At 45.6% G+C, this 14,693-nt stretch overlaps 1 protein-coding gene across 2 annotated transcripts in view; it reads right to left on the reverse strand.

Annotated features, from left to right (window-relative positions):
• The window catches only part of LOC135394955 (protein Shroom3-like), a 170,135-nt gene extending 157,370 nt beyond the window's left edge, over nucleotides 1-12,765 (reverse strand). For both annotated transcript variants that reach the window (XM_064626060.1, XM_064626059.1), the window contains exon 1: nucleotides 12,137-12,765. In XM_064626060.1, the coding sequence (XP_064482130.1) occupies nucleotides 12,137-12,174 (38 nt within the window). In that variant the 5' untranslated portion in view covers nucleotides 12,175-12,765. The remainder of the gene's footprint in view (nucleotides 1-12,136) is intronic.
• Nucleotides 12,766-14,693: the final 1,928 nt, after the last annotated feature.

Below are 14,693 nucleotides of genomic sequence, written 5' to 3' on the forward strand. Positions count from 1 at the left end.
GCGATTGAGCTGCTAAGCCGCTTTGGGGTATTCCAATTAAGTTTTAGCATATTGTAGCCTTCAGCTCCTGCATATCTGATATGTCAAAGATAAATCGGAATATAGTCAAGGATTATGCGGGCAACGCGACACTGAAGGTATTCTTTCTATATACGTTGAAAAATGTGACGTCACGTCATCGCCTTTTCGCCGCGAGACAACTATGACCGTGAGCGACAGAACGGTGGATTCATGTTGTCCACTGTTCTTTAACATGCTCGTGAGGGACGTCGTTTCTGTACGCAACTTGTGTCATATCCGCAGAATTGCTGACGTTCCCGGCAGGTGGTCATGAATCCCTAGCTCTGAAAACTGACGGAGAAGACGACGTTTAATAGTTTCGAAATCCCGTACACAGTCTGACGAACTCCCGTTTTATTTCCCTCATTCTCACACAGTCTCTCACTCTCACTTTTATTATTAATATTATTATTTCATAAATTTCCTCATCTCTAAGCCGCCAGCGTTAGTATACGGAGCTCTTTAATGATAAATCCAGCGATCCATGCTCTTTGCAGAACTGTCTGCGCTGCGGTGCACTTATTTTTGAAGAACGTCAGTATAATTCATCTGAGCAAGGCGAAGCGATTATGCAAACCGACACACGAAAAGACAACATTTCAACCGAAAGATGACGCGCAACGCAACAATTTCAACACGCCGGTGACGCGAGCGGCATGGCGACGACGACCAAGTGGAATGCATGGTTTTCTACGAAGAACCAATGAAAACACAGCATGTGCGCCATATTCGTGACGTCACACACGCAGTGGTTGTCAACTGAGAAATTCCGTTTGGAGAAACGGCAAATATCCCCGAGAATATATTGCCCATTTAAAATCTACTTGCGGTTATATTATCACGAAGAAAAAAAAAAAAAAGAGAGAGAGAGAGAGACTTGCTGGTTCAACCCGATGAAGTTGCCGTCTCTACCTTAGTGGAACCAAAAATATTGCGGAACTTTGTAGAAACCGAATTGAACAGACTTCGGAACAATACCGTCAACTATACCCCGCAGCAAACAGAGGATATATCTCTGACTGATTTCCGAGGCGTTATAATAATGCCGCGTTCACTTCCTTACTGTCGGATCTGGCAACCCACGGTTGGTCGCGGTTCGCTGCACAAGCGGAAAAGTAGCTAGGTCAGAGCTGCTTAGCACAAGATTCACCAGGGCTCAACGGCACCCTACCGGAACGCTGCATGGTCTCATCATCGCGTGCAGGTGATTTTTCTCTCGGTCCTCTGTGTGTGTGTTTGGTTCTCGCATAATAAAGGAAATGGAAGAGAGAAGTAGGTCTCATATATACTCTCGGCGTTGATTCCGTTACAGTTCGAGATGCAGACTCGTTCGTTGGTGGATGGAAGTGACCCGTTGAGTCTCGGAGAGTGTTCCATGAGGATGTGGGAAGTTATCCGTACTTTACTGGGTGGTACGCGAGCTTTTTCTGGCCCCAGTAAATTTGCGTCGGCCTTTTATACGAAAAAAAGAAAAAGAAAAAGAAAACTTGTTTGTAGGAGGAAGGTTTGATCTGTTGAAGGCATATCATTCGCCACACATGAGCGGCAGACACCACGCATATTGCAGCAGTGGTGGTGGTCATATCATTATCGGCATCGCCTCTTTACAAAATATTTGCTGTTCCCCATTTTTCTTCATCCCAGCTTTTGTTCTATAATCCTTCCTTTTTCGACATCTATATGGTCCTCAGCACTCCTGCATCTGTGTCTGAGTGCACATCTAATTGATCTAGTGGAGGTGTACTCCGGGGTAGCCAGTCTGTGACTCACGCGCCCTTGTTTTTTTTTTTTTAATATATTTGTTATTCTTGTTCCTATCACTATCATCATTGTCCTTATCATCATCTTCTTCTTCTTTGTATGTAAAATGATGGTGGTGGTGGTGAAAGGGCTTGCCGTTGTCGGCCTCACGTATGTGGGCAACGTCACGACTGACGCCCTGGGGGAATGTGCGACCTGGGCCGACTTCTAAGGGAAGTGTGCCGACATATGTCTGAGAGCGTCCGAGGAAAACCCAGGAAAAACCCCAGACAGCACAGCCGGCACCGGGATTCGAACCTGGGTACCTCCCAGTCTCGACGTGACATGGCCAGCACGCTAACCACTGAGCCACGGGAGCTGGTAAAAAATGAAAACGTAATGAAAATGAATGTAAAATGAAAAGCAGCATAACCTCCTACTTTTGTGATCCAATCCCAACAGGAGAACATATCGATCACTTTTTAAACGTTGTCACCTTCGATGGAAATCAAACAGGTAATCGAATATTGACACACACGATGCATACACACGCCCCCAACGACACCGAATATCCTCCGGGTGTACGAATAATGCGTTCCTAACGAATTCGTACGTCCTTTGGATATCTTCAGAATATCCAGAGGACGTACGAATCCGTTAGGACATTATTCGTACAATCAGAGGATATCTGGTGTTGTTGGGGGCTGGACAAGAACTGAAGGCATCGTCCCCGCAAACACCTATACGTTGGCGACAGCCCTCTTGGCCCAATATGTCGAGAAAAACGTTAACGTCCAGGGTCACATTGTGCCCCGAAGCAGCGATCTCACGATACATACATGGATGTTTTGACATCCTACACGACGCGGTTCGAGAAACCGTCTTCGCGGAGGTCGTGACCCGACAACGAGGGTTGTGAAAGGTATAACGCACCGGAGGTAATTTTAAAGATGAGCTCGTATAGGAGGGTGGAGACGAATACTGTAGTACACCCCCGCAAGGTGTAAAAGGTCTGTAGCACCCACGATCTCGCAAGCGGGGGTTGATCGCGGGGTTAATTGGCTCAAACACCCTATTCCGCCAAGAATGAGTGGTAGAAGAAGTTCGTACAATGCAAATCGGATCTACCAATCAGGTAATCGGACAAAGAGCCATCTGCTCTAGCGATCTATGGTTTAAAACGAAAGTAAGTAGGTGTTCGACTGTATCTGTTCATCAGTATTTTTTTCTTTTTCGTTCTGTATTGCGCAACTGTGCCGCTTAGCGGAGCACGGGCGTGGACAGATGGAGAGGGGGATAACAGGAAAGAGTAGGAGACAGGGGGACTAGTATAGCGTCTTGGGTCGACTTCGTGGGAAACTGTGCCCACATGAAAAGGTTTCCGGACAACGCAGATAAACCGTCCGACAGCGCAGTTGGTGGTAGAATTCGAACCATACCTGCGGGTAGTAATGTCATTACTGTAATAAAATTACAGTAATAAATTTTACATTAATTACATACACAAATTTAATTACATCTTGGCAGTTATTTTAATGACATTACTCGTTACTTTTTCTTTACAAAAGGTTTCGAGTGTGTGTTCTGTGTTGGCACTTGGCAGAAAGAGAGTTCCGGGCTGGTGAGTTCAAAGAATTCCAACGCCCACTATGAACGGTGCACGCAATCGGCACAGAATAAAATATATCCTGTTTTTACAACGTAGTGTTGTCTGACAATGAATTTCCACATCCTCAATATCGTTACGATTAAACACGCAGTAATGACTTTATAATGTCATTACTTTCTCGTAGTAATTGTAATGTAATTTCATTACATTTCAGAAGTAATTTACCCAGGTATGCTTCGAACCAATCACCTCCTTGCCCATGGCATGCCGTTGGAGCCACCGAAAAGATGGCACATCCACTCGGCTCTCTGCCATGTGATCGTAAATACGACGCATGCGCACAAGTATGTGTCGTAATACACAGCCGAATTACGTTGTCACGCCGTGCGTTAAAAAGAAAATAACCAGCATGCGTGACAGTATCGCGTTCTATTTAACCAACGACGTAACGGCAGCGCATCCAAGCATAATTTGTATCCCAGTCGGAAAGTCCCCACATTTCGAATGACGTGAAAATAAATGGACTCTATAGCGTCGAGTAGCAACGAATGGTCGTTCGTCCTAGGTAGCGTGCATGCGTGGTACGTAATGTTGACGAGCTTTAACATTCCTGAAGAGGGTCACGATCCGACAATTGGCCTACTTACTGGAAGGGAGCAGGAATGGCAATGAGCGGTCTAGCCACCAAGCGACCTTGTACGACCAAGTGCTGCTGCCGGAAAGGTTTACAGAAGTGCACCACTTTCGCCTACACATTATTCCTGCTGCTTCTTTATTACGCGAACTTATAATCGATACAGCCTTACTGTTCTTACGACGGAATACGTCCAGCCGATCAGCGGTGTCTTGAGTGGTGTTTGTCGTCTTCTGCAAAGCACACTATAGCCAGCAATATTGTGCCTCGAATACCAGCTGGACCCGGGGTTTCTCCACTTGGAGGGAACTTGATGGTGTCATGGGGGAATGGCAACATGTAACATTCGACTCCCATCGGCCCTTGCGCGCACTCTGCGTGGTATATAGGGCCTGACTTTTTCGGGTTTTATTTTTGGCCAAATTCGGGGGGTAAATATCGGGTGATATTTTTCATTCGAAAATTCGGGTGTATTCGGGTTAAATCCCGTTATGGCATATTCTGTCGTCAGGAATTCGGGTGTATTCGGGTGATTTTTTTTTGTTTAATAAAAATTTGTCTTAACGTGGAACTAATGTTTAGCAATGTTATCGAACTTTATTTTAATGCACGCTTATGAGTGTGCCACGCAACCCGGATGTTTTCGGGTAGATTCGGGTTAAACCCGAATTTTACAGATTTCGTTCGGGGGGTAAATATCGGGCGGATACGGGTTTAACCCTAAAAAGTCAGGCCCTATATATAATTCACAGGACGTCGCCATCGCCTCGGAACGCCTCGACGGCATGCCACGACGGCTCCAAGGTACGCACGGATACTGGACATACCTGGGTAGTAATGTCATTACTGTAATGAAATTACAGTAGTGAATTACTTTTTCTGGTAATTTGTAATGTACTGCATTACCTTTGACAATACATAATTTGTAATGTAATTTAATTAAATTTTGGGCAGTAATTTGAATGAAATTACTCATTACTTTTTAAAAAAGATCGAGTGTGTGTCCTGTGTTGGCACTTGGCAGAAAGAGAGTTGCCGACTGACCAGTTAAAAGAATTCAACGCCCGCTATGAACAGTGTCGCACTCAATCGGCACAGAATAAAATATGTATTGTTTCTGCAACAGTGTTGTCTGACAATGAATTTCCGCATCCTCAATATCGCCACGATTAAACTCGCAGTAATGACTTTGTAATGTCATTACTTTTTCGTAGTAATTGTAATGTAGTTACTTTTCAATTGCAGTAATGAGTAATGTAATTTAATTAAATTCCAACTGGAGTAACGAGTAACGTAATTTAATTACATTTTAGAAGTAATTTACCCAGGTATGGTACTGGAATGGCTATCCAGCGGAAAGGTCGCGCGCAAGAAACAGTGATTTCAAAAAAACTCCGAAGTAAGTAATAAAATACTTTCAATTTTTTTGTCTGTATTACTTTGGACTAAATACGAGGAAGGGGAGGATAGCGACTCCATGAATGGCAAAAGTGGTGCAGGGAGCAAAAAAGGTAGAGAACCCCAGAGCTAGTACATAGACAGTCATTATTATGTCATACTCCGTTTCTGTTACAGTGCGCGAGACAAAAAAAAAACGACCCGCTTTTCCCTCCAAATCAGGAGAGAGAGAGAGAGATAGAGAGAGGGAGAGACAAAACCTGGCCGTGTTATACGGCGAAGCTCACCTTTCGAACCCCCCCCCCCCCCCCCACACACACACACACTCACACACACACACAACAGCCTATAGGCCTTGAAAAGTATACGGAGCCGTATTTGGCTCGCTCCTCTTTTCTCATGCGAGGGCAACGGTCTCCCTCCCTCCTACGCCTGCAGGTCGTGACGCGATCAGCTGGACAACAATGGAGTCGCCTTCCCAAAAACTGACGCGCCAGGAAGCACGGTCAAGTGTGCACATTCACTCCGACGACCATGCAAGTGGCTTCCTATAAACAGGCACGCAATATGGCGGCGGTCAGAAAAGGGACGCTTTTCGTGACTTGTATGCGAAGGCGACAATGGGAGAGAGGGTTTCGGTCAACTTCTCACGGCTTTGTTTCAACATTGCGGAGACGTTCAAAAGAGAGGCAACATCTTTTTTTATTTTCTTTTTTTTGAGGAAATGTTGGTGCAATAAAAATTCTTGTAGGGTCCCAATGATATCCGATGGACGTCCCGATGCGGACACGTCGACATTATATATTTCGCACCAAGTGTCGAAGCACATGCGTGGTCTCGAAGACTCGTCAAAGCTGGAGACGTCCCAGAAGCGTCCCGTTCTGGATATGCTGAGGAATGACGGGCACACCAAACGTACGTGGTGCACACGCAACAAAACAGTTTCAGAAGTTACAGTCAACTAGCCCAAGAAAGGCAAAACTGACTATATTTGAATGTTTTCCTGCCACAGCCCAAGTGTCCCCAAACTTCTGTACTATTTCAGGCGTCCGCGTCACCCTCAGAGGAAGCCATCTGGCAAGATAAACTTTCTCAATATCTACATCATCACCACTGACACTGACAACATCCAAACATGCGCAACATAGAAACAGTCCTTCACTCCGGTGTCTCCTCCAAGACGAAATAAACTCCGAGCGCCCTCTGTACCACCTATAAATGAACTAGACTCATGATAAACAACATTCCCCATTTTTCTCGCTACACTTATTCTGCCATGCCAAAAACCAGCGCTGGAGAAGCACACATATATTTCTTGTAACCCGTCGCTGCTAAAATCAGAGCCTCTCTTAGTTTACACAAGTTTGAGGCGAGACTCTCCTCTGTTTTGACGATCACGCGTTTCGAAGCCGGACAGAGCTCAGTCTCTCCCTCTCTTCGCAGCTGTTATTTCTGTCTCTTATAAGATGACTTGACGGTTTGCAGCCGAACAAATAAACGATCCCCGAAATAACAGCCAGAGATTCACTCGGGGAAAATGCACTTTCGTGCAACACTTTTAGAACGTTTAGAAAAATATTTCATAACTTTCGCACACAAAACCGTTGCAGTCGGGGTCCGCCTCGTAAAAGCTTGGCCGAATGGTGGAAAGCATTGCAGTCTGTGTTGTCTCTGCGAAGATCACGATATGTCAGATTCGATCTGTGTTATCTCTGTGAGGATCACGATACGTCAGATTCGAGTTTTCGCTAGCGATATTACGATGCCGATTCGTTCTATCGTAGCAGGCTACAGTACAGCGAACTACAGAAAATACAAAAGGATGTGTGACAAAAATCGCCGTTGTTCGGTTTATGGCAAATAAGGTGCTGTACATAGGTAACCATTACTACTCTGAAATCAGTACCTCTGGAATGCATGTTTATGCAAAAGTGCATGTCATGCTCCAAAATTGTAGGACAGCTACACAATAAAATATAAATCAATACAACGTTAAACATACAATACAGACAACATTATATTGTATCGTATTACAAGAACTAAATATAAGTTAACGGTGCTACGAAACGGTCAATCTTTATGCGATATTTTACAGTCTGATACGTTCTCCAAGGTATGGTTAAATCTCCAAATGTTCTTTATTTTTTCCCATCATTTTTGTTCTTTATAAAAAAAAATACCTTTTACCTCGGAAAGCAGCGAGAGAATTACCTACGATGCCACGATAATCATTGTTTAAAAACAAGATACGGAATATGAAAAGAAGAAAAAAAGAAAACGAAGATGGAGATTGTGGCCACCGTTCCGCATTCGCGAACTCAAGGCAATGAAACCACAGACGTGCCCCAACGAGCGTTAATTCGATTCCAGTGCCTATCAGCCATTAGAAGCGTTACAGTATTATTAGACCACGAAGAAACGGCCGCCTTCTAATGGGGGCCAGAATAAATTCATTATCCCCCGCAGATCGCTTCGCGACGATGATTTCCCGGAGGACATTCCAGTATCATCGTCGGTAAAGTTATGAAAGAATATTCATTAAAGGGGAAGACGGTTGCGTCCATATTATTCCAGTCAATGGCACGTTGAACATGTTCTACTGGTGCTGCAGCAGAACACGTCGTGTACAAAAATATAAAAGACGGAGAATAACTATTTGCACTCTGTAGGCTTACTATAGATCGCACTTCACACGTTTCAGATTACGCCCGTAGCGGACGCAATGTGTTGGATAACATTTTTGTGATTAGCGCGGTTTTTTTTTTTTTTTGTGATTAGATGCGAACCAGCGCTGGACGGCGGTTCTAAAGCACTGGACAAATCTTACAGTGGGATAACTAATGGAACGGATCCATCTCTTAACGTTTTTTTTTTAATTCCGTGTTTGCGCCGCGAAGCAACTGTGGCTATGAGTGGCGTACAGATGTAGACAGATGGAGAGAGGACAGCAGGAAGGACGCGTTGCACAGAAACCTTATGCAGCAATATATTTTTTTTTAGCGTTATCTGCGATAGTTGGAGGTGAAAGATTGTGTGTAGAGAACACGTGAGATACGAAAATGAATACCTAAACATAAGAGAGAAGAACCCGTGGCGGTGTTCACAGGATTTCCTGTCCCAGCTTTTTTCTTCCAAGGACGGGAAGAGCAAATTAAGCAATTTCATTTTCGAGCTCTGACACCTCGGACAAGCCTCTAAACATCACGAAGCATCATAAAAACTCCATACTCTAAGACGCTTTCAATCATTTCCTCCCGGCATCTGCAGCAACACAATGCTCATCCGGTGGTGTGTTCTTTCTCTCCTCGAAGCGTGTTTCTTGCACCGCAATTTCAAAACCACGCGAAACGTCTTCCAAAACACGAAGCGACAACGTCGCCCTAAGTCACCCTGAAGGCCAGGCTCGATGAGCGCATGACCTTGACCGTGTCATTCAGGAAATCCATTCCCAAAGTAGCACGACGTTCATTTTCAAGCCCAGGAAAAGCCCTGAAGCAGAACGGAACCACAGCGACGGAGCCCCAGGGGCCAAGGAAGCAAACAGGTACGGGCTTCGCCCAGCCCACACACAGCAGCAGAAGCCGTAAACCACCGTGGGCCCTGAGGCACATCGTAAAAACAGGCTCTCGCGTGGAAAGTATAGCAATCTTGGAGCGAACCGCTTTGTGCTGGCAACAGTAGGAATCAATACGAGGTGTTACTGTCGTCGTGCTCGCTCCCAGGGGGGGGGGGGGGGGGGGGACAGAGAGAATTTTAGATGAAGCATTCCGATTAAATGTTCTCCGGTGAGAACGAGTTTTCAATTGGATTCTCTTCGCAGGGGTTAAGGATTGCGAAATGGGACGAGCGAAAGTCGGAATTTAAAGAGGGGATTGTGTTCGCGGGTATAATGGAGATGCTTTTTTTTTTTCATTCTTCCAATTGGTGTACCTCGAAATAAAGTGATCGAAATCTCCCATGCAAAATAAACTACTGTAAATAAATGTTATCTGACTATAAAATGCACAGTCGCGCGCGGGAAACTGCCAACCGCGAACTTAGACTAACCTGGACGTACAAATATAAACACCGAACTTGCACCTACGTAACAACCAACCAACCAACCAACCAACGTGCTGTTCCGTCGTGTCCGCCCTGCTAAGCCTAACGGTCGCTCAAAATGTGGCCCTTGTTCGCTAAAACGACTTGGACAGCCGTCGAAATCCCCTGAATTTGAGTGGTTAAATAGTGATGTCGTGTTCTTAAACAAGGCGTATCACCTTACGAAGCAATCGCGCATTCTCCTCGATTTTCCTTGTTTCGAGAACGTGAATTTCGAGAGAGAAACTGATGTTCTGAGGCTGGAACAACATAGAAGGGACAGATACAAACAAAGCCAAACATCTTTCATCGTGAATTTCAAGATCGGGGATTTCGCAACTGGGAATATTAAGGTCCTCCCCATCCGATTACAAGACCGGACCACGGTCGCTATTGTATTTATTTTTCTCCTACTAAATCCAAGAAGTAGCGGACAGTGAGTTCCGTTCAATGATGCATACTTTCTCTTTTGAGCGAATTACTAGTATATGTGGGAAAAAAGAATGTTCTCTTTTGAATGGGAGCTGCAATGATTCGTGTGAAGGGGTTGTGGTATTACTTTGATTCATGTAGTTCATGACGCCACGCGCGCAATGGAATACTCGAAAGTCTTCCCCCCAGCATAATATTTCAAACTTGCGGCACGGCGAATGGTCCCGCGTACAATTTCCATTTACAGTCGCTGATCTGGGACAATGGACTCTGAGCAGGGGAGCAATATCTATTATGTTCCCTTCCATAAAATACCTACTCGGTAACAATGATGGAAACAAACTCTTCTAGGGCTGAAGCACACACAACACAAGCCTCAAGGTGTCCAAGAACGTCGACAATTGAAATATGGGTGACAACAAATTTACCACTCTCAATGAAAGATGTGAGTGGTAGAGAGCCCTGGACCGGCAATCCAGAAGATGTGGGTTCGAGTCCTACAGCTGGCTAACCTTTTCAGTCACTTTCATCTTTCATCGTTAATTTCTTAGGCAAATTGAGGCTTTGTATGTATTTGTCCCTTTCTATGTTGTTCCAGCCTCAGAACATCAGTTCTTTCATGCTTACCACTCTCAGCATAGGTTCCAGAACGTTTCAAAGGAATCAATTTAGGGAACGCCGCCGAGCTCCACCATCCAGTTTTATATTTCGTATCTTGGACAAAACGAGTTCTGTATTGCTTTGCGGTATTGTTGAGGAATAAGTCGCAACGAGGTGAGCTCGAGTGTGCACACCTAAGTCAAGTGTTATACACTTCAGTTTGCACTTAAGTGTAACACTGCATCGTGCGTTTCAGAATAGTGTCGACACTTTTGTGGCGCACAATTAACCCCACCCGAAGTTTTCAATACCTACCCTCTCGCGACTAGTTTTAATTTAGTGAAAATAATTTTGTAATTTTTAAATTTCATAACCCCCATCAACCAACATCGGAACCTTTACGGTTTACCTATTTTTGTTTTCCGGCGAAAGAGACCATAAAACTTACATAAACACCAACGTCACCGTACTTGTGACCCGTACAAACTGTTATTTCCACGGGGAGGCGTACGCCCCACTTTTCCCGGTTAACCACCGCATTTACAACGATACCTTCCGGCAGGACGATTGTCCCGGCGCTTCTTGCGCAATAGAAAAGTCACTCCTTTTCCGGACGGAAACGTTTGGACGTGAAATTAAACGCAAGCGTGTCAAAGCTCTCGGAGTCCTTCGTTTTGTATTATGGACGTCTTCTCGTGCCTTGGACGTCGACGCCCCCCAACAGAGCGACGAGTGAGAGCGACATCCTCGCTCAAGGTAGACCACTTCCCCCTCTCCATCTACCCGTGCACTGCTCGCAATGCCCCTGCAGTGCACTCCTTCCAGAGTATATATACATCTATAACCCCCCGTGCGTATTATACGTACGTATCCGACGTTTGTCTACTTTTACGGGTCACGTTTTTTTCTTAAGTACTTTTTTTTCCACCGAGTACTTGGGAAAACTGTCTTACCACCTTGGTGTTCTCCGAAACAACCTGCTGTGGATATGCAGTGTCATATATTTCTATCTTGCCCGATAAGTTGAGTCAGAGTGTCGATAATTATAAAAGTAACTTTTTGCGTCATTTAAATGTCAAAATGGTACCAGCTCGTGCGTCGCAACTTGGGCGAATAGTGACACAAATACACGAATTAAATTCATAAAGAAGTGACATTACTCCTTGTCACATCTGTCTATATGAGTGTACTCGAGAACTCCACGGCTCCTCCTCTCCGCTTTTTGTTTCCCCTCCAAACAAACAAACAAACTCCACGACTATATAATTAAACACGAGAACAAAGTCAGAGTTGAGACAAATTTACAATACGTTTGATGATGATGACAAAATAATTACCCAGGCGAGACTCTCTCTCTTCAGAGTTTACCGCACTGACCTCCCTACTTCACATTTCGACTCCTTTTTTTATTTTTTCTTCGCGACTACCTTCGTTGACATCGGGACATTACCGCTGAATGAGCCGAAAAGTCCAACGCGACTGATTAGAGTACCTAGTCCAATATTCTTGCCGCAAGAAAGGCTCGAGGCATGAAAACGTGTACTCTCTGAGTCGCTGCAAACACAACACATGGGACAACTTACTTGGGTTTCCCTCCAAGTATCCTGTTGAGCACATTCATGCTGGTGTCCTCTTCTTTATCCTCGCGACAGATATCCGAAACGTCGCAGCCGTTGCCATCTCAGCCCCAACGGGAGATGTCACCGGCATCAGTCTTACATTCCTCCAAAAATTATAGTCCCCCCCAAAAAAAAGCGACGATGACGCAAAACCTCTAATAGACGATCACATATCACGCTATAAGAAGGCCGTAATCCTCAATCGAGCCGTACATCCAGGGCACGGCAGGTGGCTCACATTCCGCAGTCCTCTCATCGAGTCAGGATCCAAGGAACACAATAACACATTCCTGGCGTGAACACGTGGCCGCACTTAACACATCCACACGGAAAGCAAACACACACGCACATTAATCCTTGCTCTTTGAAGATGATCGCACGATCACACGGCCGTTCCTCGAAGACATATATCCAGTGTTGGACTGAACCCGCCGTTCACCAGCCTCATGGAAGAACAACAAAAGACAGACCCTACCGGCCGGCGGGAGTGGCGTCGGCGTCGGTGAGGAGGAACAATGCTGTGGATCCCCTCGCACGACCGGTCGTAAAGGCCGTTGCCTGCTGGAGAAACCGGCCGGTTCGCTCGCAGGCTTGCTTCTTCGACGGACTACCGACTACCAGCAAGGAGAAGGTGGACTGCTTGGAGCACGTCGGGGGAGGAGATTGCTTCGTAGAGGAAGGGTTGGTTTGGAGGAAGTCGTGTGGGCCCCAGGGGGAGAAGGGAAGAGATGGTGCACACGTTGTGGGTGGTGAAGTCGATGGTGATGCTCGGAAAGTGGGTTTGTCGACACATGTTGTTGTGGTCCTTGTAGACTGTCTTCAATGGGGCTGGGAAAGGGTAGAGTTGCTCTTTTGTGGGAGTAAGTCAACGACGCGTTTTTTACGCAGTAAAATATGCAGAAGTCGTTAGGGATACGCGTGATGCGACGCGCTCACTTAATTGAAAGTCAATAGTTTTGAATAAACAGTATACCCCAAAGAGCCAAAAAATGGAGACGTAGAAGGTCTGCGTACGTAATGTATAAACGATAAACCCACAAATATTTTGAGGAGGGGTCATCATCATCACTGTCATCGCCATCGTCTTCTTGATGACAGCCTCTGGTCAGGAGATTATAGCTAGCCTAGCTTGCCCGACTAGAACTCAATCTCTTTAATCATTCTGCTCTCCCCCCCCCCCCCCCCCAGTTCCAACAGGCCTGCAGTGAATGCAACCATGCAGCTCTTGTTGCAAATTCCGGTATGAGACACCAACATATATGATAAGTGAACTTCACAAATACATTTGAAAGCAACATACAAAACACATACACGCGCTTATTACAGATTTATATACACATTTACATATACAGTATATGTACACAACACGGACGCCCGTATAGGCGTTGTTGCGACGCAAGGTCCCAGGTAGCGTGTAGGAGGTAGAGACAGGGGTCTGGTCTTGGGAAAACGTAACAGCGTTTATTCTGACATGCTAGCTTTCGAAGATAACAGACAACGTGGCCTCTGAGGTCCTGGCTTATAAAGGTGCTGACCGGAGATTAGCTCTACGTCACAGCCTTTGTCCGTGGCTTCTAACCTTGCCTGGGGTTTTCTTCCGTCTGCTTCCTTGGGAGAACAGGTAGTAGATCCCCTCGAAATGTTGGCGACGGCGGGTTCCGCATACGGATGACCTTCTCCGTCTGGGTCCGCAGGGAAAACAGGTGGTCAATCCCTTTGGAATGACACAAAGGCTTTCGAAGTGGTCCTGGTTAATGGCAGGTGCAGCTAATCCCGGCGTGTATGTTTCCGATGTCTGGCTCTGTCGCAACACCCCTCCCCGCCAGGCTGGTCATCGCGAAGTGGTAGCAGTTTCTTTCGCTGCTCCGTTGAGTCGATGACGGAATGACCAGTATCTTCATGTTTCTCGGCCCAAAGGGGTAGTGAACAAGCTTGCCAGGACGATGACCGGAGGCACTTGTGACCAGAATTTGCAATCAAGCAGTAAGTCTGGGACAACATTGGTAGAAACACACCAATCCACGCACTCCAACACAGAAGAGTGAACCACATCTCTCACTCCAAATCATACCAGACCATGATAATGCCATTAAAATACACATATCTGTTCTGCGGCCCAAAATAATCTACACTAGCACAATGATTTTTGACGTAACACTAAAAGAGGATATTTACAGGAAACGTGACGCCACTAATGCACCAGATATGTTAAATGCCTTTCATTCCAAAAATCGTTTCAGATATATATACATGGGTCACAAAATGGAGCTCATTCTTTGTTTTGGAACCCCCGACTGAGGCCATCAGCATTGCCGTTGAGGCATCCCTTCTTATATCTGATTTCGAAATTGTATTGCTGAAGTGCAAGGCTCCAGCGTAGCAGGCGACCATTTTTGTGGGACAAGTTCTGCAACCATTTTAGGGGACAGTGATCTGTTTCAATGATGAACTTAGTCCCAGCTAAGTAACATGCCAATTTTTGTACCGCCCACACCAGGCAGGCGCATTCTTTTTCAGAGGC

Source organism: Ornithodoros turicata, chromosome 5 (assembly GCF_037126465.1).
Source record: "Ornithodoros turicata isolate Travis chromosome 5, ASM3712646v1, whole genome shotgun sequence".
NCBI classification, from domain to species: Eukaryota; Metazoa; Arthropoda; class Arachnida; order Ixodida; family Argasidae; genus Ornithodoros; species Ornithodoros turicata.